This window comes from Aspergillus flavus, chromosome 5 (assembly GCF_009017415.1).
Source record: "Aspergillus flavus chromosome 5, complete sequence".
Taxonomy (NCBI): domain Eukaryota; kingdom Fungi; phylum Ascomycota; class Eurotiomycetes; order Eurotiales; family Aspergillaceae; genus Aspergillus; species Aspergillus flavus.
The window spans coordinates 523,520-549,379 of record NC_092408.1 but is presented as its reverse complement, the minus strand read 5'-3'; the positions used below and the strand labels follow the sequence as shown (position 1 = coordinate 549,379).

The 25,860-nt window shown below is 47.8% G+C and overlaps 6 protein-coding genes across 6 annotated transcripts; 3 read left to right on the top strand and 3 right to left on the bottom strand.

Annotated features, from left to right (window-relative positions):
- Window positions 1–10: 10 nt before the first annotated feature.
- F9C07_6778 (putative AP-2 adaptor complex subunit MU) lies at window positions 11–1,532 on the top strand (the record flags this gene model as incomplete). The annotated part of the gene is made up of 2 exons (XM_041293536.2): window positions 11–347; window positions 493–1,532. The coding sequence occupies 2 exons, from the start codon at window positions 11–13 to the stop codon at window positions 1,530–1,532; spliced, it is 1,377 nt and encodes a 458-aa protein (XP_041147189.2).
- Window positions 1,533–2,524: 992 nt separating this feature from the next.
- Window positions 2,525–3,316, bottom strand: F9C07_6779 (uncharacterized protein; the record flags this gene model as incomplete). The annotated part of the gene is made up of 1 exon (XM_041286674.1): window positions 2,525–3,316. One exon carries the CDS (start codon window positions 3,314–3,316, stop codon window positions 2,525–2,527), a length of 792 nt encoding a protein of 263 aa, XP_041147188.1.
- Window positions 3,317–7,514: 4,198 nt separating this feature from the next.
- Window positions 7,515–9,373, bottom strand: F9C07_2203617 (serine/threonine protein kinase; the record flags this gene model as incomplete). Its single annotated transcript, XM_071509563.1, has 7 exons — window positions 7,515–7,555; window positions 7,705–8,048; window positions 8,100–8,393; window positions 8,440–8,486; window positions 8,532–8,843; window positions 8,898–9,183; window positions 9,240–9,373. 7 exons carry the CDS (start codon window positions 9,371–9,373, stop codon window positions 7,515–7,517), a joined length of 1,458 nt encoding a protein of 485 aa, XP_071364235.1.
- Window positions 9,374–9,922: 549 nt separating this feature from the next.
- On the top strand, window positions 9,923–11,611 carry F9C07_1622823 (uncharacterized protein). Its single transcript, XM_041293535.2, has 6 exons — window positions 9,923–10,719; window positions 10,793–10,845; window positions 10,897–10,956; window positions 11,022–11,099; window positions 11,152–11,229; window positions 11,284–11,611. Exons 1-6 carry the CDS (start codon window positions 10,472–10,474, stop codon window positions 11,436–11,438), a joined length of 672 nt encoding a protein of 223 aa, XP_041147186.1. The 5' UTR covers window positions 9,923–10,471; the 3' UTR covers window positions 11,439–11,611.
- A 173-nt stretch (window positions 11,612–11,784) lies between these two features.
- F9C07_6783 (putative C2H2 finger and ankyrin domain protein) lies at window positions 11,785–13,784 on the bottom strand (the record flags this gene model as incomplete). Its single annotated transcript, XM_041293542.1, has 2 exons — window positions 11,785–13,655; window positions 13,733–13,784. The coding sequence occupies 2 exons, from the start codon at window positions 13,782–13,784 to the stop codon at window positions 11,785–11,787; spliced, it is 1,923 nt and encodes a 640-aa protein (XP_041147185.1).
- Window positions 13,785–15,341: 1,557 nt separating this feature from the next.
- Window positions 15,342–20,458, top strand: F9C07_6784 (multidrug resistance-associated protein; the record flags this gene model as incomplete). The annotated part of the gene is made up of 9 exons (XM_041293534.1): window positions 15,342–15,626; window positions 15,686–18,499; window positions 18,560–18,663; window positions 18,720–18,765; window positions 18,815–19,599; window positions 19,654–19,808; window positions 19,874–19,942; window positions 20,022–20,113; window positions 20,204–20,458. The coding sequence occupies 9 exons, from the start codon at window positions 15,342–15,344 to the stop codon at window positions 20,456–20,458; spliced, it is 4,605 nt and encodes a 1,534-aa protein (XP_041147184.1).
- Window positions 20,459–25,860: the final 5,402 nt, after the last annotated feature.

The following is a 25,860-nucleotide window of genomic DNA, read 5'->3' as shown; positions in this document are numbered from 1 at the left end:
CCCCTCCACAATGCTCTCCGGTATCCTAATTTTCAACCAAAAAGGCGAAAACCTCATCTTCCGTGCCTTCCGCAATGACTGCCGCCCCCGGTTGGCCGACATCTTCCGCATCCAAGTCATCTCCAACCCGCAAGTTCGCTCGCCCATTCTCACGCTAGGATCCACGACGTTCAGCCATGTGAAGCACGAAAATATCTATCTGGTAGCGGTGACCAAGAGCAACGCCAATGCGGCTCTCGTGTTCGAGTTTTTGTATCGGTTGGTGATGCTGGGGAAGAGCTACTTTGGGAAATTCGACGAGGAGGCGGTTAAGAATAATTTCGTTTTGGTTTATGAGCTGCTGGATGGTGAGTTCTTTTCACATTGTTTTCTTGTGAGCTATGGTATAGCTGTGCATGCGGGTGGTGGGGCGAAGGTGACATGGGAGCAAGGACTCAAGGAAAAGGAGAGCAGACAGACAGTGAGGGCAGAGAGCTAACAGATATGATCCAGAGATCCTCGACTTCGGATACCCCCAAAACACGGAAACAGACACTCTGAAGATGTACATCACGACGGAGGGAGTCAAATCCGCCATCGTCAACAACCCCACCGACTCAAGCCGCATCACCATGCAAGCCACCGGCGCGCTCTCCTGGCGCCGCTCCGATATCAAATACCGCAAGAACGAGGCCTTTGTTGACGTGATCGAAGATGTCAATCTTTTAATGTCCGCGACTGGCACCGTACTCCGCGCCGACGTCAACGGCCAGATCGTCATGCGCGCCTACCTCTCCGGCACACCGGAGTGCAAGTTCGGCCTCAACGATCGCCTACTGCTCGACACTGATGCGGCTGGTGGCTCAGAGTCCGGTCAACGGGGCATGACAACGAAGGGAACTCGCGCCGCGGCGGGCTCCGTCACACTTGAGGACTGTCAATTCCACCAGTGCGTGAAACTGGGCCGGTTCGACGCAGACCGCATCATCTCGTTCGTTCCGCCGGACGGCGAGTTCGAGCTCATGCGATACCGCGCGACGGAGAACGTAAACCTCCCGTTCAAGGTGCATCCCATCGTGAGGGAAGTGGGTACGACGAAGGTCGAATACAGCGTCGCCATCAAGGCGAACTATAGCTCGAAACTCTTCGCGACGAACGTCGTCATTCGCATCCCGACGCCGCTCAACACAGCCAAAACCACCGAACGCACCAGTCAAGGCCGCGCCAAATACGAACCCGAACACAACAACATTGTCTGGAAGATCGCCCGTTTCTCTGGTGGAAGCGAGTACGTGCTCACGGCCGAGGCAACGCTCACCAGCATGACACATCAGAAGGCTTGGAGCCGGCCGCCGCTCAGTCTCTCGTTCAGCCTTCTCATGTTCACGAGTAGCGGACTGTTGGTCCGGTATCTCAAGGTCTTTGAGAAGAGCAACTATAGCAGTGTGAAGTGGGTACGGTATATGACTCGAGCAGGAAGTTACGAAATTCGGTGCGTTCTTTGTCAACCCTCCAGCCTTATCTCATCTCACTACCATTGTGTCCAATACTAACGATACAATAGATTCTAGCTTGTCACTGCAGGCCAGGCAGCCAGATTCACCATTCTTCTATAATATTAGCAATGGCATTATCAATATCACTATCAGCACCAATATCTATTAACTAACCATGAGCTGGGTGTATGGCGTTATGGTCCTTGTTCTTTCCTGGATATGTATGTACTGTATGAGCGAGACTATAATTGTATAGTTTTCTGTGGAGCCTTTTCTATAATAAATCTTCTGCCCATTTACCACCACTTTGCAACTCTTGGAACATAGAATAAGCATGAGATGTCGCTACGAGAGGAACTGAAGCAACGCAAAATCATTTTCCTTCATAGTACCACTCAGGAGGCAACTCCGAGGCAATCTATAAGTAAACCTTAGCTAATCAGTCATGTTAGTTACATCCACTCAAATCACCACATTCAAGGAAGAAAAGATATATAGATAAATAATCATACCAAAACTTAATCCTTGTTTACCGATCTCAACCCATCTACCCAGAGTAATATCTACAAGTTTAACCACACTACGAAAATAATTCCAAGATTGCAGGAGAAATAAGATCCTTGATTTTGAACTCCAAGCCATTCGTATCCCCAGACTCAGGACCATTGTCCATATAGTAAGATAAAAAGCAACTAATAATGCACATCATAATACCGAAGAAAAAGAAAAAAGGTAAGGGTAAATCATACAAGAAATTGAAGAAAGGAAACACACTCTCTGGTGTACAGTCAACAATACATAGAACTCATTAGGTGAACAGAAACGAAAGAAATACAGGATAGGACGATTTCAGTCCAGAAGTCACAGGGATAAAAAAGACAAATGTGAAGAAGAGATAGGGTAGTAATACATCGGTGTGGAGTTGAAGAAAAGTGAACCGTGAGCCCGTAGAATACATGATACCGGGTATCCGTCAAAGATGTTCATAGAAGGGTGAAGAAAAGATGAGGAGAAAGGATAGAAAGAGAGAGTCGTGAAGAGAGAGGCATCTATAGCCAACGAGGACGAGTCACTCGCCGACTTCGTAATCCGACATTTCCCTCTCCCACAAGGGCCTGCCAGCGACGTCCGACGATGGCATCATCTTTGCCCATGCGTCGCGCGCAGTCCTCCAGATCTCGTTGGGATAGCTGGAAATTCTGAAGAACTAGCTCGACAAGGCGCTGGTCGTCGTCCGCATTCCATGTCTCGGTGGACAGGGTTTCCTGTGTCTCTTCGATAGATGGCAACACTGCGTCAGGATTGAACAACTGTGCGCTTTGTTCGGGACTCAGTTCCAGTTGACGACAGTGTGCAGGCGATGGAGGCGACTGAGAGATTGGTGGAGAGTGAAGGGCATAAAAGTCTGATTGCGAGAGACCCAAAGGAAGTTCATAGGGGGCGTGGCGAGTGCGCTTCGGGGTCGAGAATCGCATGCCACGAGTAATAATTTCTGTGTCGCTGGTGTCCTCAATTACTTCGGAGCGATCGCGCTTGCGTTTGTTGACGCCTCGCGAAGGTTTAGGTGATGGCTTAGGGTCCTTCTGCCACCGCGACCGGACGGAAGGCGTGGGTCTGATGTGAAGGGGACTTTGAAGGCGCTCTGGTTTTGCGCATCGTGGTGAAGGAGCGGGTGAAGCGTTTAGAAGCGATTGGAGGGCGCGACAGGTGCCCAAGAGACCATTGCTACATGGGAAGTCATCGTCGGATGGTGGGGGGGTTGTGAATTGGCGGCTGGGGTCCAGGCGCGCCTGAGTCGCGGGGCGGCGCATGTCGCAAGGTAGAGCGGATGGAAGCAACATGATTGCGCAGATGTGTAAAGATCGCGTGGGAAAGATATGGAGAGACGAAAGAATGTGCGATGGTAGAAGGTGTGGTGGTTGGTCAAGATCGCCGATTGCTGTGTGCGCCGGTTGCGCGGGCAGCGCTGGATTTGCGCCGGAGGAGGTCACGATAAGACCCGGGAGAGACTGGGTGGTGAAACTCAAACCAATAGGAATCTTGATATCAGCGCTTCACGGTGGACTGGTTCCGAGTGATGCGACGAGGTGAAAGAGTACGTTGATAGATAGATGATGAGGGAGTGGGTAGATGGATCAACGTTGGGGAAATGAGTGGGAGTGGCGCGGGAACGATAACTTTAGCAACGGGAAAAGGAGAGGAATGTTCCGCAAACGACAAAGTGCTTTGTCGACTCCGTTCCACTGGTTAAGCCACTGCTGAAAACTGGCCTGCAAAATATGTGTCGAAAGAATGACGAAAGAAACCACTTCCGAGTGCAAGTTTCTCAATTACAATGATGAAAAGGTGGACTGAAGCAAACGAACGTCCCTCTCAATAAGGCAAGAATGTCTTAACAAAGGATGACTGATGGTTCAAGTCTAATCATATCCCTTAGGGTTCCTTTGCTCTCCCTCTTTCTTTCTACTCAGGGTTGTTGCTCTCTTCTTCTCCCTGTTCCAGGGGAATGGCTCTATTATGAAGGTCTACAAAGAACTACAATCTCTCCCCTACCCACCCTCTTCTCGGCTGTAGTGAGACAAGGACAAAAGGGAGTCTTCAAAGAGGGATGCATGAAGCAAGGCATTATCTGAGAGAGCAAAAAAAAAACCGCCGAAAAGCCACCCACGAGACGGGTTTATTTTTGACTTTACTGAAGACAGGGCGTGCGACCAGCTCCGTCTCACGCCCTTGCTTGCCATGCATCATCCCACTTTTTCCTTGTCAGCAATACCTGACGACATCCTCTTCCATGGCCCGTGCCGTTGCAGCACGGATTTCGAGTTGCATTGCAGCTGCTGCAATGCATGAGAATCGTCACTTGCAGCATCAATGCTCTTCATCGGAGCGGAGCATATGTGGCGGTTGAATTCGATATTGGCCAAGCTCTACAGTAGCCACTTACACAGACAATTAGACTATAATGTCGGGCAAAACACATGTAATCCATTCCCTATCTTCTACTCACCCTACAACGAGTACAATCGCTCCTCGATATACCCTAGATCAAGATTAGAGTGTAGACCTGGATTCCATCCTCTCCCATTCTTCCTTGAGGAGCTTCAACATTGATTCATCCCGCTCATGAACCCTTTCAGGAAATCAGTATTAAAGAGCACCTCCATCCCAAACGTAGAATCAATCATCAGGCAACACTTTTGTCTTCAATTGACTTGAGTTCATTGGATCATCTCTATACTCCTTATTCCCAATTGGGTTATATTGCATCCCACACTATCGGAATCGCGAACGCGTCGCGTACATCCGCGTCGTGACACGTTACGCGTAGACCAATCACAGGCGGCACTGATCAGGCTCCGGCCGTTGAAGGCTTCAGATGACAAGGTCACGTTACGAACATCAACCCACCACCTGCATGAGCGATATTATCGTCCTCCGACTAGGCGAGAAAAAGAACGAGAACAGGAGCCAAGCCCCTGTTCAAGGCGTTGCTAATCCGGCTAATCGTCCGAGAAAATGAGGTGGCTAGATAAAATTCCTCCTATCGTGCACGATCTTATCAGAGATACGCGACCTCCTTGCTTCGCTGAAGGGCCAAGGGTCGTCACTCCCGCATTCTTGCTCGAGGTTCGATGGAACTCAAACAAATCAGTTGATGATACGATTGGCAGTATCTGGTATTGCCTGACTGTCCCTTTCTATTTATGTCTTGGAGCATATGCTGTTGGTTAGTGTGTCCTGATTCAGATCTATTGGGCTCCTTGTCTAGAGCTGCAACCCCGCCACCACACGTCACGGACGCGCATTCGGGCAATTGCGCTGCCTTGCGTTGACAATCAGGTGGTACTGATCCTTGATCTCGGGGATTTGGTCGGAATCCACAATGTCGCGTTATCTCGCAGACTGCTGCAGCAAATTCTACGAGTACGCCAGGGTACCACTTGGTGGACGGTACAGTTGCATCGACATCAGCAGAGATGACAATCCACAGATCAGGCTCGTTAACTACAGCTGATTAACCTCTTTCCGGGAAAAACATATCATGTGAATGGTCCAAAGGAAAATAAACTATGGCCCAAGCCTTCTCTCATTGATACTCTATGGGAGTACAGAGGAGTACAGGAACCAGGAGGTTGGGAAGGGTTACTCACCCCTCATACAATCATCCAACAATGACAACCTACTATTCGCCTCAGTAGCAGGTAAAAGCAAAGAACACTGACCCTGAATCCTAAGAAAGCTTACTGCGAGACAGCCAAACCCAAAAAAGAAAACGCCGACCCTTCAGCTGCACCCCAGCCTCCAGGTGGAATCCAAGACTAATGCAAGGGGTATCAGGAACCGGTGCAACCAGATGCGAGAAAATCGCCGCACAGTGGAGACTACACTCACAGGGCACGAGTCTGCAGAACATTCAACTCGCACCTGCATTATCATTTGACAGATGCAAGTCCTTGTATTACCGGTTGTGGTAAGGTCTGATCCCTTTCCGCCTATGATGCCACACCGTAGATCCTTTGTATAGATGATATCCTTTCTTGTGCCTTTGGGTGGCTGGTAAGATTGCTTTCGCTCTTTTTCTCCTCCAATGGCACGTTTCGCTCCTCTTCTTTGTCTTTAGGGTTGTAAACCTCCCTCAAGATCGACCTTCTTTGACTTCCCCCTATCGATAACAGAACAAGGCATGTCGAGCGAATGTCTTCCCCCGCTGATATCACCACACATCCCAGGTCAATTCTCCTTGACTCCTTCAGGACAACCCATTTTTACTCAACTTAGTAACACAGGTCCCTAGTTCGTCTTCACCCTCCATAATCTCAAATTTATCCAATGAATTAATCCGCCATTGCGGCGCCTTACATAACACGAAGGCTGACAACCTCGTACCCTCCAGTCGAGATAGACTGAATGCACAGTGCAAAGGAAATGAGTGCTAATAATAGACGTAGGGTTACCAAATCAAGGGTACAATCAGACCCATTGAACATTGTCCTTTGAGAGGGGATAGGAGGTACCTTGGACCAGACACCTTCTTCTCCCTCGTCGCGTCTTCCTAGCTCTCCCTATTAGCAAGATCATATGGCTACCCAAGTTCAGTAGCCCGTCTCAACCCTTTCATGGTACATCGTCGAAGACCACTTTGTAGACCGTACTGCTCCCTCTTCACTTCTTTTTGCCCCCTTTGCTAGTTTTGACTAATCCCTTCTCGACTATCCTTTGCTCCCCCCAGTCGCTGTATCCTATGACCTATTTTTGTCTCATGACTAGCAGTTTTGCTGACGTCGGCCATTCGGCGAGGTGCCTGTTTCGACAAAAATAGAACCGATGTCGGTCTGGCTTTGTTGTCTCTCCTTTTTTTTACAGAAGGAAACTTTTCCCTATTTCCTCCTAGGTTTTGTTTTTCTAGACCTTCAATACATGCGTGCATGAGCCTGGGTCTAACCGTCTGCATCGCCTAAACGATACCTTTTCAGCAGTAAGTTGAAGTCGGGCTGTGAAGAACTCAATGCATGCTTACACGAGTCTTTTGCTTTACACGGGCGATAAACTATTGAAAGTAAAATTACATTCAGGTCAGAAGTATTTCTATTATTAGGTTTTTCTTGTTCGGACTACGTATCACCACCTGATTACTACTTGCTCTTGGGCATCTTCTTAGCTTTCTTGAGAGTTCACCTTTCATGACGGCCTTTCTTTTTGATGCAGTGCCCCGTTTGGTGTTTGCCTGCAAGACAATGAACCCCCTTTCAACATAGAAAGTGAATCCTTGATTTCCATAGTTTGTGAATAGGCGTGTATCCGCGTACTGCCGGTTACTAGGCGGATCAAGTCATACCATATCCTGCACTGAAGGCTTGCATGTGAGGAACTTGCTCCTGCAGGATAAATTTCATTGGATCTGGGCAGGGAAAATCTCGGTCTTGATTTTTATGTGGATATCTTGGTGGACTCGTGTCTGCATATCCTACCCAGCAGTGCGGCGGGAGTTCAGGGTCTGAAAGAGTCGTGGACATGGACGCGGAATGTCCACGACGTAACTCATATTCCTGTGAGCCTGACGGTGTTGGCGAATCCCTTATCTGACATAGCATGTCTTCAGTAGCATATGACTGTCCTGAATGGTCCCTCGAATACCCGTCAGAGCACAGGGTCTGCATGGCTTCGCTCCTTTGCTCTGGTATTCTCATTAAGCTACCTAGATCGGTAATTAGAGGACCCTTATGCGTACGAGGCTGCCAACCCCTGATCGCTCGTCGGTATAGCGCTTCGAACTCCACCCGATGAGCTGGGTTGGTGAACCAGTTGTGATTCAGCGCTTGCTTAACGTCTATGCGCTTCGTTTCATCAAACACGAGAAGCTTGCGGACAAAGTCCCTCGCGCGTTGTCCAATTCTGTTCCAGTCCATATCGGCTTCGAGTTTCTCAAGATTACGCTCTCGAGAAAGATCTGTCGGATGAGCTGTCAATGAGTTCTTAAATGGAATGTCCCCGGTCAGGAGTACGGCTGCTACACAGCCCAGCGACCACAAATCTACGGCTTTTGTATAGCCTTGCTTAGACTTGTGCATCTCACTATATAGGAATATTAGCTTCCATGGCCATTTTTGCTTGCGTCATACTAACGGGGCGCTATAGTCGAATGTGCCGATCAGCGTAGACATCCGCTCAATAGTTGGCCGCACAAGTCTGGCGCATCCGAAATCAGTGAGCACGACTCTGCATCCATCTGCTAGAGATGTCATAAGAATATTGTCTGGCTTCAGATCACGATGGACAATTCCCCGCTGGTGCAGATAGTCCAAGGCCATCAGGACCTGTCGCACGATGACTGCGGCTTCAATATCATCTAATTTTCCGCCTTTATACTGGATGTAGGAGAATAGGTCACCAGCAGTCACGAGCTCCTGGAAGAGGTAACTGTTCAGATTTAGTTAACTCCCAGAGAAAGCATCTAGGAACCCACATTGTATTGCTCGATTCGATGACTTTCTCAATCCTAATGATGTTGGGCTAACCATGTCAGGATCGGCAATGATTTGTGAATACGAAACTTACATGACAAAGGCTTTCAAGTATCCTGGCCTCGCGGCTGTATACGTCAAGTCTCCCCTGGATTTTCCTTTGAAGTGATTCCTTAAAAGCACGAATAACGAGTAACCTGTTTTTGCTGTGGGGAAACGTGCTTTCTTTAAAGTGCCTAGACTGCTGATCTTCTGCTTCCCTAATAACCTTGTTCTTCAAAGCTCGGAGGTCCACAATCTTACACGCGAGTTGCTGACCGGTGCTCTTCTTAAATGCCATGTGTACTTGTCCGTAAGCTCCAGATCCCAACTTTTGCGGTGTAACTTTGTACTGGTCTTCAAACACCTTTGCCGTTGATCAGCAAACACAACGCGGCCCGCGGGAAATAAGGAGACTTGCCTTCATCTCTATCATTTGAAGCATGTCAAAACAATCTTCTTTCCCCTGGGCAGCGCAACGGATATGTAGAGAGAGCCTCGGAGACAACTGTAGTACATCACCGTCACTAAGAAGAAAACTTCCCCTGCCCTTTCCCATAGGGTAACCGTTCCATGAGGTGCCATTCATCGACAGGTCTTGAGCATATACTAAAGGCGCAACTTCATCGGGGTTTTCTCGGTCAAATATAATTGTGTAGATCCGTAGATGGATGTTGGAGATGACTGGGTCCTTCACGACATGGTTGCTTGGGCTCAGTCAGTGTCGGAAATTCTCGATGAAGCGAAATAAAGGGCAACATACCAGCGCCTTTGATCACGACCTACGTATACTTCTGCGTTACTGTATATAGGGAAAGAATCGATATCCCTTTTGAGTTGTGCATCCCACACTGATACAGTACCAACAAGGTGAATAGGTGTTGATAAGAACGACATAGTACAACCGAATAGGAGAGTTGAATGGGGCTAGTTGATTGCCTGTTGTCCATATGAGAATGCAATTTCACATAGATAACATAAATGGTGTAAAGGAGTGATATGAATGGAGGTGTAGGAACTGTGATTCGTTGCTGGGAGAGAGACGTGTCGAGGAAGTTAAAGGTCTCGTGCATGTCACCTGCTATGGTATCAAATCACGACGTCACATCAGAAGCAGTCTTCCATATTGTTCTCGGGGCCACTAGTACTTTCTATACATCTAAGAGATACTAAACTAATTAACATCCGGAAGCCACAGGTATACTATATCAGGGTTCCTAAATCATCAGCAACTCTAAATCTAGTTTCGACCGTATAAAGCTCGGTAGTCCCACACCATTCTTCGCAAGAACATTCCCCTTTCCCAGTTAATTTTATAGGAGCTTTGGGGAAAAGGTTGTTACAATATCGGACACTTACATGACAATTTGTAATGTTTCAGAGTTAGATTACTATAGAGATACAATATCAAACCACATTTGTATAGGAGGGTCGATCGACCACAAGGAAAGTACATTGGCCATGTCATGTTAATTCATTGAACGCTTTTCTGGAGCGTAGTATATGGCATTGAGTCTAGAATAAGTTGAATATAGAACCTGGGATATTCAACTGCCGATCGTTGTCCAAACTCCTCACGGCAATAGCCCTACCTTAACAACCCACCAATCATTGTTTAGAACAAGTTCTTCCACTTATCAGGGCTTTATCCAAAACATTCGTGGAGTCAAAACACTATATAACATTGAGACAGGGACAAGAATAGCCACACCACAACATCTGCCGATGTGAAACTAGTGTGCCCCTGACCGGAGCTTAGCTGCACCATGACCCGCGGGCTAATCCACCGCCAGTTTCAGGATATTAAGGAATGAAACTATCGACTCACATTGACGGGCCAAACGGAGAAATTATGTAGATCTAAGCCCTTCCACGGGCCTTCTTCGGATGAGCCCGACTACCATATAAACACAAATAACCCCCAGGGTGCAAGCTTTCCTTCGCTGTCCTCTCAAGCCATACACAAAACCAGCCCATCACAACTCGACATTGAAAATGCGCGGTCTCAGAAGCCTTGCCTCCCTCACCATTCTCGGCTTGGTCAATGCCCAGGATAACATCGTCTTCGGTCCTGCGTTCTCCCTCGGCCCTACCAAGTCATGGATCCGTGAAGCGACTACTACGCTGGTGTTGCCTGAAGCACCAAGCCCTCAGGAAGATCGTCTTGCACTCTGGCCGGGAATGGGTACCAGCGGTGGTGACCTGATCCAGGCTCTCGCTGTGTCTTTCTCGGACCCTGCATCGTAAGTACTTTGACTAAAGAACAATGTACTATACTGCAGCTCAAGTCACACATACTAATCGATTTACATACAGAAACTGTGGCGCAAGCTCTGGCCAATGGTGCACATGGGCAAGTACTCTGCAGGGTAAAGGATGCGAATAAAGATATACAAGTGCACATTACTGATGGGAAACAGGAACCCAACTAGGCGGTAAACAAGTTCCGGCCTCTGCAGGCGACAAGCTTGTTATGCATTGTAAGTTACCCTAAGCTCGCACCCTTGTTTGCTCGCAGTTTTGAAGCTAATCAAACACCATGCAGACAAGTACAACGATAGTACCGGCAAATACGACCAGACAGTGTCTATCAACGGTGAAGTCGTCTCGAGCCTCTCAACCAGTAAGTTCCTAATTCCTACTCCTTGGTAATCGCCATGACTGACACCGTGAAGGCTCTGGCCAGGCCCAAGGATGGGGTACCGCCGTCGAGGCCCAGGACAACGCCTCTAAGAGCACTGTTGCTGCGCACCGTAAGTACTACCGTAGCTCAGCGTCTTCCTAAAGAGAACTAAACCGTTGTACAGAGTACCTTGATACTACCATCGTCCTCGATTCCGCTGACCTGACCTTCCGTGATACCCTCGGCCTCACTGATGCTGACTCCTCTGGCTTGACGACCTCCGACAATGGCAAGACTTGGAAGGTGACTACCATCAACATTCATGAGCACTCTTTTTAAGTCTTGAAAGGGCGCTGTATATTCTCGTCTTTCTGCTCTTGATATATTGTACATACATAGAATTGATGGAATGTGTGGCTTTTATTAGACGAGGGTTTTTTACTTCGACGGTTGTTCGCCTCAATTCATACTGCAAACAGGCTTATTCGGCAAACACGGAGAGGTGAGGTAAGGCAAAGCCCACTTCTCGTATCATATGTCAATATATACACCAGGTAAAAAGAGTATCTCTTTTTATTCGTTTCTATCATTCGTAAGAAATCGGCATACCTTTTGTCTTGCGCATCGTGATCGAAGAACAAGGCCCGGCTTATTCTGTCTATCAATTGCAGCTGGTAAGTGCTCGCTACTTCCCTTGCATCCGCTTGATACGTTCTTCAGCTGCCCGTGCCCGGCGTTCTCTTTCCAATCGCATCCTCATTTCTGGCGTCATGCCACGCATTTCTTCCTCCCTTTTCTCGGAAGCAGTCTTCTCTACGGATCCTAAGGCTCTGCCACCCGAGCGCTTTGCTTGTAAAGCTTCCTTGGCGGCATCCTCCATCTTCAAGCGATGTAATTCAGCTTTACGTCGATTTTTCTCTTCTTCCTCTGCTGCTTTTCGCTCCCTTTCTGCCCTGCTATCAACGTCGGCTTTTGATATTGGCGATGGCACCTTGGCGACATCCCAGTTCCATTTCGACTCGCCAAGTTCGTGACGAGCAACGCGGAAGGCATCACGCGTGGCCCGATCACCTGCGAGCTCAAAGGGTGTTCTCCCTTCACCATTGATGGCTGTCGGGTCTGCCTCCGCTTTGGTAAGAAGGGCAGAAACCATCGCTGGTGAATTAAGGTTTGAAGCGAGATGAAGAGCAGTAGGACAACGGAAGTTCTGCTGAGAATCTGAGGGCTGGAACGTGAAGGAAGAGGGAATCGAGTTCTTAGAGAGATACGACATCAATGCTGGGATTTTAGAGCGACGGATGAGTGCCTGTATTTGGGTTGTATGAAGCATAGCAGCTTCGTCCTCCTTAGACACTTTTGGCTTTTGCTGCTGAGGCCGTGGAGTAGATGGTTTTGATGTTTCCTCTCGTTGTTTGGTCTCAGCTGCTGCAAGGGCGGCTTCATCAATCTGACTCACTTTTACGCGAGTCAATTCCTTGAAGCATCTCATAAGTTCTCCTTGAGTAGCGCGGCGTGTGCTGAAGGGGAACCCTCTCAACCTAGGGTCGTTCTGCCTCAGAACCTGACCATCGTACTGACCGAACAAAATCCGACGATTTGTACTGCCTGTGGCCCGAACAAATAGCAATTGGGCATCATCGATCATTTTCCTCCAATCTGATAACAGTTCTCTAATCTCCTTCTCCAGCGCAGCCTCATTGTAACGTCTTAGACTAGAACCAGCCGAATGTGCAGCTCCTCTAGCAGCATCGCTAGCAGATTGCGATCCTCCCTGTTTTCGCCTAGTTGTATAACGATGGAACGTTTTGTGCGCTATCACTCGAGCCTGCCTCTCGACCACGCCGCCTTGTTTGCGGTGAATTTCAGGGGCCAGGGAAACGATCATTGCCGCAAAGTGACCACCACCGATCATACACAGGAATACATTTGGGCTAGATGATGCAGAAGGCCCTTGAGTCTGGTCATTATTCCGTGGCGTGTTGATGGGGGCTAGTTGTTTCTTCCGCAGAGAATCAACAAGGTACATAGGCTCTTCCTGTTCAGCATCTGAGAACAAAGCCCTATATACACCTAACGAAGTGTTGGACGGTAGAAGAGAGCTCGAAAGCCAAAATAACGGATTCTTTCCGGTCCGCTTATTCGATGGCGCATCCTCTTCTTCACCTGTTTGCGAGATCTTCGCTTGCCTTTTCAACAAGGCAGTGAGCTGCGTCCCGTCGTCTTCATCCTCTTCCGATGACGACTCGGATCCAGAAATCGATTCGTCCAACTCCCCAACCGCCTTGTTGAACTCAACCTCGTTCAATGTGGGATTGCCTCGAAGCTGGGCCTTGAGATTGTACCGATGGTGATCTGACCGGACATGACCTCGCTGCTCTTGGACATTCAAGAAAGAAACATTACAGAGGGCGCAAGAGGTAGATGTAGCAACCGCATGTTCTTGTACAGTATCTTCGGACCTTTCGGGTGTATTAACTGCATTATCTGGTGTACTTATCGCATCATCCTCGCTTTTGGTGCTCAACGTTGCGAGTAGTTCCTGCGGAAGATCATACACTAAATCGGGCGTCAGTGACGGGATTGTATGTAAAACAGAAAGCGCAGCACGGAAAGAAGTCAAAATAAGTACGGACCATACAGCGGCCTCTTTAGGATCCCTTCCGCGATAGAAGCTTCCGTGGCCATATTGACGAAAATAATGTACAAGCGATGAGTTGCGCCGATGAAATCACAGAGTGCAATGCGACGGCAGAGCAAATGCCCCTCTTGTCGAGGCTTTACCGCCTTTAAGGCACCGAATACAGAATATTTAATGTACTCTGTCTTAGTATTAAATCTGCGACCATTAAAAGGTGTGACGTAAAGTTCGATCCACAGTTTAATTCTGAGTCACAGTGACTCAATCCACTCTCTTTATTTAACAGCTCTATTATTGGCTTGCCAATCTCTACAGGTGTACTGAGTATACTAAACTTTCATGAATCTGCCTTGTTTATTTTTACTCCTCAGCTTCACACAATGATGGACAAAGCGATACAGTCTCCCACTCAGCATATTATAGCACATCGTAGTCTGATCCATTCATAGTACAGGAGATTCGCATTTTTCTGGCCCAAATTAACCTCTTCAATTATATATGCTTATCGTTGGATACAGTCGTTGCATATGGTCATTATTGGGTTCTGATAGTATGTTAGAATTCTTAAAATATGGGCAATACTCCGATGGAGCTGCATCTCATATCGAACAACCGCAGACTCGGAGCTACATTGGCATGCGAGGTAGGAATGCGGTTGAACTGCCAATACTCAGTTTAAATATATATTCGCATCGGTATCCACTCACTGGCATAGTGAAGCGTGATCCTAGGTTAACTACTAAGATAAATCAATTGGTTCACATGAGATTCATGACCAGTTAAGTAAACTCATCAATACAACCGCCTTTCTAGCAGCTCTGTAATACTGGTCTAGACAATGAGTCTAAGCACCCGACTCGAGTCTTTTGTTCTGAATGTAATTGATGGAAGTGGTAATCAATGCCGAGCACTGGCACTACTGACTCGACCGATGGCGCTTTGCTGATTCTGGCCTAGTCTGTCATCGTGCTGCTTAATCAGTTTCCATTTGCAGCCTCTTCGTATTCGTTCATAGTGAGAGCAATCGCAATTTGTAAGCAAACCCCTCTGTTTCGCACCCGGAAATGAATGGTTTACCCAGGAAAGATTACTGGCCCACGATTGGAATTCTAAAAAAGGTTGACTCAGAGAATTTTGAGTCAATTCATGACGTATAGGAAGCTCTGAAGATGCCAAGACATGCAATGGCCCGGCTTATGTCATAAACACCGAATGCAAGTGTCGCGCTTCATGCCTCAGGACGAGAAGAAAGCAAGGGAATGGAGCCTCAAGATTGAAGGAGAGAAAATCTCTTTACGAATCCACTTCAATGACTAGACTGCAATGGTCATAGGAGGAGAAATAGTAAGGTAAGCTAGGCGGAATTTCGCAACTCGGCAGAATCCTATCGGTTTATCGCCGAAGCTTAGGCCGTCTCATTTAGTAAGCAGCTTGCAGCTCACGAGAGGATTGGCCTCGCAGTTATCATCTTCGATCAGAAAGTTCTCCCCACCCGCAATCGCCTCTATCATTTGCGTGAAAGCACCCTGGGAGATTTTATGACTCCCTTTTCCTTCCTTCTTGTGGGTTGAAAGGGATAGGGATTCTGCAGTCGGGGTTCGAAGATGCTTGAGGGCAACTCCCAGGCGATCCTCGGGGATTCTGCCCCGGGATCGTCAACCCTGAAGTCAGCATTGCAATCACCCAAATTAGAGCCTTTCTGCGGCAATTTCGAAGGATGGGGGCCCTTAAGCAAATTCAGGTTTGACCTGACGCCTTGCTTCCTAGACCTTGGTGTGGCTATTGTTGCAGCATGGGGCTTAATCATGGGAGCAGGTGCTATTTGGTTTCTGCTCAAAAAGCGAATCCCCCAACCAGTGTCGAAGAATTGGCATTTTTACGCTAAACTGGTCGGTTTCGGAACCCTTTCGGATCAAGTTATCTGGGACTAACCTAACGTCAAAAATAGATCGTGCTATCAGCTTTGATATTCACAACGGCTCTTCAAGCAGCGATACAGGTCGAAACTTTTGCGGATAACTGGTTGGCTGACGTTCGGTTCTGGAGTTCGGTCGTTGTGTTTGCTTCTCTGTGTGTGATATTCACAGTTCAATACTACGAGCATTGGCGGAGTAGGCAACCTAACGGTGTCGTTCTCTTCTACTGGCTTTTTTTTACTATCGCCTATGGAATCAAGTTGCGCTCGCTTGTTGCACAAAAGACTTATGAGGACAACCTGCCATACTTCGTTTGCTTTAATATAAGCTTAGGGCTTGCGCTCCTCGAATTCGGACTGGAATACCTCGTTCCCAAGAAGCAGAGCGCCTACGATGCCCTGGGTGACGAAGATGAATGTCCCTATGAATATGCGGACATATTCTCGGTGCTCACCTTTAGCTGGATGACGCCGATGATGAAGTTTGGCTACAAGAACTTCCTGACCCAAGATGACCTGTGGAACCTCCGACGTCGTGATACAACTCGCGTCACTGGGGAGACCTTGGCAGAAAACTGGGAACAGGAACTGCAAAAGGACAAACCATCTCTGTGGATCGCACTTTTCAAGTCCTTCGGTAGTTCGTATACCAGAGGTGCGATCATCAAATGCGGAAGTGATATTCTGGCCTTTGTCCAGCCTCAGCTTCTACGAGTTTTGATTGACTTCATCGGTTCTTATGAAACTGACAACCCCCAGCCAATCATACGGGGTGTTGCTATTGCCCTGGCGATGTTCTTTGTCTCGGTATCGCAAACAATGTGCCTTCATCAATATTTCCAGAGAGCTTTTGACACTGGTATGCGCGTGAAGTCTTCGTTGACGGCCATGATCTATGCCAAGTCGCTTCGGCTTTCAAGCGAGGGCCGTACATCGAAGACTACCGGCGATATTGTCAACCATATGGCTGTCGACCAGCAGCGTTTATCTGATTTGACTCAATTTGGTACGCAGCTGTGGTCGGCGCCATTCCAAATCACCCTCTGCATGATATCGCTCTATCAGCTCGTCGGCGTGAGCATGTTCGCCGGTATCGGTGTCATGATCCTTATGATCCCTTTGAACGGAGTTATAGCTCGGATGATGAAAAAGCTCCAACTCGTCCAGATGAAGAATAAGGATTCAAGGTCAAGGCTGATGACTGAGATTTTGAATAACATCAAGAGCATCAAACTTTATGCTTGGAACACTGCCTTTATGAATAAGCTTAGTCACATTCGTAACGACCTGGAATTGAATACCCTTCGCAAAATTGGAGCAACGCAGTCGATTGCAAACTTCACATGGCAGTCTACGCCCTTCCTTGTATCCTGTTCTACATTTACTGTTTATGCTTTGACGGACCCCCGGCCTTTGACCACTTCGGTGGTGTTCCCAGCTCTGACGCTTTTCAACCTTCTCACCTTCCCACTCTCCATCCTGCCTATGGTCATCACATCAATAATTGAGGCTTCCGTGGCTGTTAAGCGGTTGACTGATTATTTCACCGCCGAGGAACTACAAACCAATGCAGTGAAGCACGAGGACCCAGTGTCCCATGTCGGGGATGAGTCTGTGCGGATTCGTGATGCGTCCTTTACCTGGAACAGGTACGATGGCACTCACGTCGTGGAGAACATCAATTTCAGTGCTCGTAAGGGTGAATTGAGTTGCATAGTCGGCCGTGTCGGCGCTGGCAAATCATCCCTTCTCCAGTCACTTTTAGGCGATTTGTGGAGAACGGAGGGAGAAGTCATTATCCGTGGTCGTATCGCATACGTCGCACAGTCACCTTGGGTGATGAACGCTAGTGTCCGAGAGAATATTGTCTTTGGGCATCGATGGGATCCTGACTTTTACGAGCTCACCGTTGAAGCTTGCGCCTTGCTGGACGATTTCAAGAACCTGCCGGATGGAGATCAAACGGAGGTTGGAGAAAGGGGCATCTCACTTTCCGGCGGACAGAAGGCTCGGTTAACCTTGGCTAGAGCAGTTTATGCTCGTGCAGACATCTATCTTCTCGACGACGTTCTATCAGCAGTTGATCAGCATGTGGGCCGGCACCTTATCAACAAGGTCCTTGGACCAAATGGAGTTCTCAGCAGCAAGACCAGAATTCTTGCGACCAATGCGATTCCCGTATTGAAGGAGGCGGATTTCATCGGATTGCTACGAGACAAGACTTTGGTTGAAAAGGGCACCTATGAGCAGCTACTGGCTATGAAGGGCGAAATTGCTAACCTCATTCGTACTACTATGAACGACTCGGACGATGATACCTCGAGCGACAATGGCCTTGCTAGTCCCGAAAGCTCGGACTCCACCACGATAATCGACAACGCAGATTCTGATGAGCTTTCGGACACCGACGAAGCCGAACAGCAAATTGGTTCACTCCTTCCCATTAGATCTGGTGCCAACCGAAGAACAAGTACTGTGACTTTGCGACGCGCCAGTACCGTTAGCTGGAAAGGCCCCAGGCGCAAGTTAGGAGACGAGGAGAATATCTTGAAGAGCAAACAAACTCAGGAAACCTCACAGCAAGGTAAGGTCAAGTGGAGTGTATACGGGGAATATGCCAAGAACAGCAACATCGTCGCCGTCTGTTTTTACCTTGCTGCTCTGTTGGGTGCACAAACGGCACAGGTCGCTGGCAGCTACTGGCTCGAGTACTGGTCAGAGGCTGCTGAAACGCAAAAGAACCCCAATGTTGGCAGATTCATTGGCGTCTACCTAGCTTTTGGACTAGGGTCGTCTGTTCTAGTTATCGTCCAGAATCTCATTCTGTGGATCTTCTGCTCAATTGAAGTACGTCTACCCTTTGATCTGGCTAATCCAGACCGCGACCATACTAATGAACATTGTCAGGCATCTCGGAAATTACATGAGAGGATGGCATTCGCAATCTTCCGCTCTCCGATGAGCTTTTTTGAAACTACACCATCTGGAAGAATTCTCAATAGGTTCTCAAGGTAAGTGTGTGTGAGGCTGACATGCTGTATACGGAATCTGATAGATGTTGTTCTAGTGATGTATATCGTATTGATGAAGTCCTTGCGCGCACGTTTAACATGGTAAGTCTTATATATCTCTGGAGGGAACCTTGGGCTAACTCATTTGTAGTTGTTTGGAAACTCTGCAAAAGCACTGTTTACGATGGGCGTTATCGCGTCGTCGACGCCTGCGTTCCTCATCTTGGTTGTTCCTTTGGGCTACATCTATCTGAGTTATCAAAAGTACTACCTGCGGACTTCTCGAGAATTGAAGCGCCTGGACAGTGTTACACGCAGTCCCATCTATGCTCATTTCCAAGAATCTCTTGGAGGCATCTCGACTATCCGCGCATATAAGCAGCAAAACAGATTTACACTTGAAAATGAGTGGCGGATGGATGAAAACCTTCGCGCCTACTTCCCTTCCATTAGCGCGAATAGGTGGCTGGCAGTCCGCCTTGAATTCATTGGTTCAATCATTATTCTGGCCTCTGCGACGCTTTCTATCATCTCAGTCGCTACTGGCTCCCGTATCTCACCGGGCAGGGTTGGTTTGGCCATGTCGTACGCTCTTCAAATTACACAGTCTCTGAACTGGATCGTTCGTCAAACGGTCGAGGTCGAGACGAACATCGTGTCCGTGGAACGTGTCCTGGAGTACGCCAGCCTCCCAAGTGAAGCGCCTGAAGTGATATTCAAGCACCGTCCCGCCATTGGCTGGCCAGCGCAAGGCGCGGTGTCATTCAAAAACTACAGCACGCGGTACCGCCCTGGGCTCGACCTTGTGCTTAAGGATATCAACCTTGATATCAAGCCTCACGAGAAGATTGGTGTTGTTGGCCGCACAGGTGCAGGAAAGAGCTCTCTTACTCTGGCGCTCTTCCGCATCATCGAGCCAGATGGTGGCAGCATTAGGTGAGTCCTAGTGCCCGACTGTTCATGCTGGCGCTGCGCTAACTTGATTGATAGCATTGACGGGCTAAATGTGTCTACTATTGGCCTGTTTGACTTGCGAGGCCGCCTTGCCATCATTCCCCAAGACCCGGCCATGTTTGAGGGCACCGTACGGGACAATCTGGACCCTCGTCATGTGCATGATGACACAGAGCTGTGGAGTGTGCTCGGTACGTTGGGCTTACCTCTTTGCATGTGGAGAAAGTGAATGGCTGACTGACCCGTTAACTCGCAGAACATGCACGACTGAAAGATCACGTTGTAAGCATGGACGGCCAGCTGGATGCCCGAATTCAAGAAGGAGGTAAGAATTTGGCCGCCTTTCGCGCTTGCAGCAGCATGACGTTGGATTTTACTAGGGCTGGACTAACATGGCACAATAGGATCCAACCTGAGTCAAGGCCAGCGTCAGCTGGTGTCTCTAGCACGGGCATTGTTGACGCCTAGCAATATCTTGGTTCTTGATGAAGCGACAGTAAGTGGCCAGTTTGCCACACCGTTTTTTCCCCTCTACCGCCTTTTCCTTCCAATTTACTTTTTCGGTATTTACTAACGGTGACTTTAGGCGGCCGTGGATGTGGAAACAGATGCATTACTGCAACGCACCTTGCGCAGTAGTATCTTCCAGGATCGCACTATCATCACTATCGCCCATCGCATCAACACGATCATCGATTCTGACCGGATTGTTGTGTTGGACAAGGGCCGAGTGGCTGAATTTGACACACCCGCCAATCTGATTAAGTCCGGCGGTAAATTCTACGAGCTAGTCAAGGAAGCAGGTCTGCTTGATAACGAAGGACATGCGCTCGTGCAATAATGGCAGACTTTCACTCCCACAGTGGCGAAGACTTGTGAGTGGCTGGGCCCAAGCGAGAGAGGCTTCTCTATAATCTCGGACCGATCTCTCGAATCTGGACCTCGTAGGAGACCAGGTGAGAAAGAGGATGACCGCATCTTGGCTGAACTTGCATACACTACCAATACTAGACGATCCGTTAAGCGTCTGTGCGCACAGGAGAGGGGTTTATGAAGGATCAAAGGCCCTTATCCCTCTATTATACGAGCTCGGCAAGATTCCCAGAGAGCCGATCCGTTTCCCAGCTTTTCTCTTTTGAGACGAGGAACCAAAAGTACGGGTCGATGATCGCTTCGTGCCCATGGCGTCGGAAGGAGTTTATTTAATTAATTGTCTGGTTGCCTTTTTCCTTTCGTTATCTATATTGCAAAAAGTCCTGTACCTACAGCACATAGCCAACAATGATTGAGATTGCGTGCGAATTCGCGTGCCCTTTAATTCAACTCAGGATCACGTCGACCAAGACCACAAGCAAAAAAAAAATAAAACGATGTGTCAACAATAGCGGTGTAGGGGATCCCCTGTAAGCCAATGCAGCAATTATCTGCATAACTTCAATCATTGAAATGGATGGCACTGCAGTATTAAGTAGTCAGTCGGAATCACCCGATTGTGATTAGAAATCCCAACTCCCCCCAAACGGGCAAGAGAAATGACACCTAATTATCCGTATTCCTAGTGTATACCATCTTATCAGGATTGACAAAAAAAAAAGAGGGTTAATACAATACAACACGACTCAAGGAACCCAGCCACCAACAACTTTACAACCCCGCAGAAACCACAAGATAAATATGTCAAAAAAAAAAAAAAAAAAAAAAAACCAGTAATCTATTGATTGTCTTGAATTTTAACTTCAGCAATCTAATCACCTGCCAGCCATGCGCACAGTTACTCATTTGAACGAAGAAGAAGAAAAAAAAAAGAATTTCTATAGATAGTATACGTAGGATTCCTCTAACCCAACCCCGGAACTGCCACCACAATGCAATTGTTTACCTAATATATCGTATTTCGTATTTTGTATTTTTTCTTCCTTATCTCTGATTCTATTTTACATTTTAAATCCTTGAGGATCAATATCGGGAATCAAACGCATGGCCGGGGAATATAAACTTCGACCTCCTTACTTGGGTGGCTTTGAAAGGGAGGCTTCTCGCCGCTAATTTCAATAATCACCGATGATCGTGAGGCTATCTCGCGTGGCGTGCGTGGCGATGAGGATTACGAAGGATTCGGGATTGAGTGAGGGGAACAATTACGGCGTACAACCGATAAAACAAAGGAATTCATAAATTCGTAATTCTATTATACTACTAGTAATCATGGGAGAGAGGGGAAGGGGAAAGAGTCAAGGGCTGAAAGAGAGGGGAATGAATGGCCTCGGAGGCTATGGATGAAAAGCGGACTTCTACTAGTTGTTTCTTCCGCTCGGGTGCGCGCTACGGAAGATAGTGTACCGGAAAACTTATTCGCACTAGATGTCGGCATGACATATTAGACTCTGGACTTCTGGACTCTCCGTTCGGTAAGAGGGGATGACGCTCTTGAGAGAGGTGGGGGGGACGAGTCATGGTTTTACTCAATTTCCTTTTCTTGTCTGGATTCTAGACTCACTTAGTGAGGGAGGGAGTTGGTTACGGGGAGGAATTAGACATCATAAGTGGAGAGGGAGATGGATAAAGAGGAGAAATACTCAGGGCTAGGAACTGCTAGGTAGACAGCTAACAACTAGACGAGTGAAGCCGACCACCCAGAAAGCCTCATCGTGAAAAGTAGCCCCATCGTCGCCATGAACTAAAGGACACCAAACAAAAGCTGGGATCGAACTAAACCAGGCGGAAATCGATCTTGCATGGCCCGTCCCAGGACGACCTGGTAACCGGGACAGAGGATGGACCTTTGAGTTCTTCAGTGGTGCTATGGTCGTGGATAGCGGTTATCCACTCGATGGCTGTTTTCAGCGGCGTGCAGTCTTGGGGCGCTCCATCGTGGGATCTGAGGGACGGAGTGGGATTTGATCCACTGGTTTTGGTTGGTGGCAGGGACCTCCATCGGTGTTTGGGGATTTGCAACCTCTCGGGGATCGACTGGGGTGGAAATTTTATATCTCGAAAATCAGCAACAGAGTTAGATGTTGAAGATAAATAGGGTTTGGTGGTGTTGTCTGGATTTGGGGAGTTGTGGCTGAAAATATTACGGAGTATATTGAACTACACTGTGAGATCGGGACCCGTGCTGACTGTACCGCATATGTATGATGACTACAGCTGGATAATTTCATATAATATCATTGCAGGTATAGTGTATACGTAGTTAATATCGCTCTATTTCTAATAATCCCTACAGGGACCTGCATTACGGTCCCAGAAGAGAGAAAGAGTAGTAAGCAGATAACATGATAGAAAACGCTCGGGCCGTTTCGTCTTAACGAGATCGCGGTGCGCTCAGCCACTAGAGATTCAAAATCGAATCCATTCCTTGCGTCAGTCCCACCCGGCTTTTTACCTCCGCGCTGCTGATAGTTCAGTCGATCAATCATTGTCCACCAGGGTTGTTGACGCCGGGGCAGCGGGAACGCCAGGATGCTGTTACCCGAGGGGAAAAGCGGAAGTCGCTCAGGGCGCAAATTGGAGTCAGCTACACGATGCTTCGGAGTTCCTCCTCCCCACGCCTAGGCGGAGGCGATATCTTTTTTTTGTAATCCTTTTTGTACAGGTAGAACCACCATCGAAGATTTCTCCATTATAACCTACAGTAGCTTAATGGGTCTTGACAGCTGGCTGTGGTCTATTTGTCCAGCCGCGACGTGTGGTGGAGCTCTGCAGCTGAACTGACATGGATGGTGCATTTCAGCCACGATGGAAGGGTCTTGTTTGAGATTAGCTTTGGGAGGGAGATGTGGCTTGGTTGTTATCCGCTGGGTTATTCTGGATGTGTTATTTTGCAAATGCCCAATGTTCATTGGTTAAGGTTTCCAAAATCAGGGTAATTTTACCTTGTTCAGGTCATCTGTAGTAAAGCCCTTCATAAAGTAGCAAATGGGAAGATGTCTGAGCGTCTCGAATAAACAACATCGGTATGCTTTTCCGGGACTCAAAACAAATAGCTTCCATCATCCTATCAAACAATAGGGTGTAAAAAAAAGAAGAGTTTCCAATAGAAGGGCACCCCCTGGTCCCGTGCAGATCCCGAACCAATGGCCGCCTAGCAATGGAGTTACTCAGTTTAGAAATATCTCCGTTCCCCAACCCCACGCACTTTGCAAATCACTTCAAAGTCTTGAACCGAACAGGACCTTCTCATATGCATGGTACTTTGGGCATACCGGGAAATCAAAGAGGACCTGAATGTTTTAGTTTTCCTTCCCTTTGGGAAGGAAGACACACAAAACTCTATCATACATATTTTAGTTACCTCGAGCGGAGACAGACTAGGGAGATCGATAGGTGGAGAGGCCTTAGTTAATTGATGAAGAATGACAAAAACCTGAAACGAAACTACGTTATCTCGAATTCCCGGGAGCAAATGTCGTTGGAAGTCGTTAAGACGTTGACCTGTCAATGTTGCTATTCTCTCATTGCTTTTTTTTACCCCCTCCCTGTCCCTCTTTTTTTTCTTTGCTTTTCTTTTCTTTTCTTTTTACGGTACATTCGTACAGTAGTTGGAAAGTATATTTGAGTGGGGGAAATTCAATATTCTCCGGCGGGAAACGCCTAGTCTACCGTTGTATGGGAAGTTAACTGACATTGTCTCAGAGTTCTATTGACCCCGTTCACTCAGGTGATGATGTACATGACTGTCCCTGGGTGGATATCTTGACCTCACATGTAGAACCAGGGTATATACCTCCGAGTAATGCCTAGCGACATGACTAGACGCTATCTCCTGTGCAGATCAGATCCTGCGGTGCAGTGTAGATCGCTTGCCTTGACACTCGTGGAATGGAAATAATTTCCAGTCGAGCACGTCACCACCTGATTAGGATATTGCCTAGACGTCAGTGCCAACATCGTCACTTAATGTGGAAGGAGGCGACGTCGACGATGTCCAAGCGAAGGGTATATTCGGTGAAGTGTGGGGGAGATTGACGGCGGGTGGGAACGAAAATAGGCTAAGGTACGTTGACAGAAAAAGCAAGAAATAACGACCATTTGGAAAAGGCAAAAAAACAAAAAAAAAAAAAGTTATTCAAAAGGGAATTCTCCTTAAGAGTGACAAAGTACCAGATCAGATCTCTTTTTTTAGTTTTTGCAAATACCAAATGGGAAATTGAAAATCTGATATCATGCGATCGGCAAAAGCCAACATTCCAAATACATGGATCATCCCTATTCTATAGTGATTCTCGGGACCAATCATGGACCCAGCCTCGTGGTTCACAGACCTGAGTCGGTTTAGCGAGCAAATCATACCCGCTTGAATCATGCACTATGGAGAGTAGCTCCGAGAAATGCCATGGCAGCGGACACAGCCATGCAGGCGAGCTCCACAACCCGGCTAACCATGCTATTGTTGTGCGCCAGTCATAAGCGCGAGACAGGGATGTTTCGAGTTAGATAGCTTCGGAGCTAATGCATGGCTGCAAACTTTTGCGAGCGATCTCGGTAGTGGGTTTTGATAGGCGCGGGTACGAAAGTCAGGTGTCTGACCGCGAAACTCTACCCATGATAAACTATACACTTAAAATGCGAAACGAAGCTTTATGGGGGTGGCGATTATGGTAAAGTAAGGGAGAGTGATTATGAAGTCAAATTCTAACTCTACTCCGCGATCACACATGGGAAGGGGAGAGTCTTTCTGTAACTTTCATCTGAGTGACTCGCATCCGGTGGGTTGGGCGGACCGTCCAAACTCTATCGGGCTGATATGAGCTGTTACAGAAACTTTTGACTCGTCAAGCAGACACAGACGGATTGGGAACACACAACAACTGGGTTCACCGGATAAGCTCTGCGGAAGTTGCGCGAACCATAAGGACTCGTTCTATGGTTCCATGGTTCCTGAGTATGCTTGACACGCTGCGGATCCATCGTTCGCAATCGAAGTACAGGGTTATGTTTGACTTGCAGATGCGATGTTACGCAAAGGAGGATCAAAGGAATCTATGATGGCGACCCAACTACCATGTTCCCGGCCGAAACCAACCGCAAGCCGTGGATATCATGGAACTTGGAACATTGTTGGAAGTATCACTTTGGAAAGTAAAGGTAACCCTGGCGTGTGTTCGGCACTAGTAGGGATGTCCTTACCCCACGAATGTCTCTTCCCATTTCGAAGTCGCACAACCATCGGAGATTTGATTATCTAAACCGCCGTGTCTCAACCAGTCAATATACCCATCATATCGGATATGCAGATGG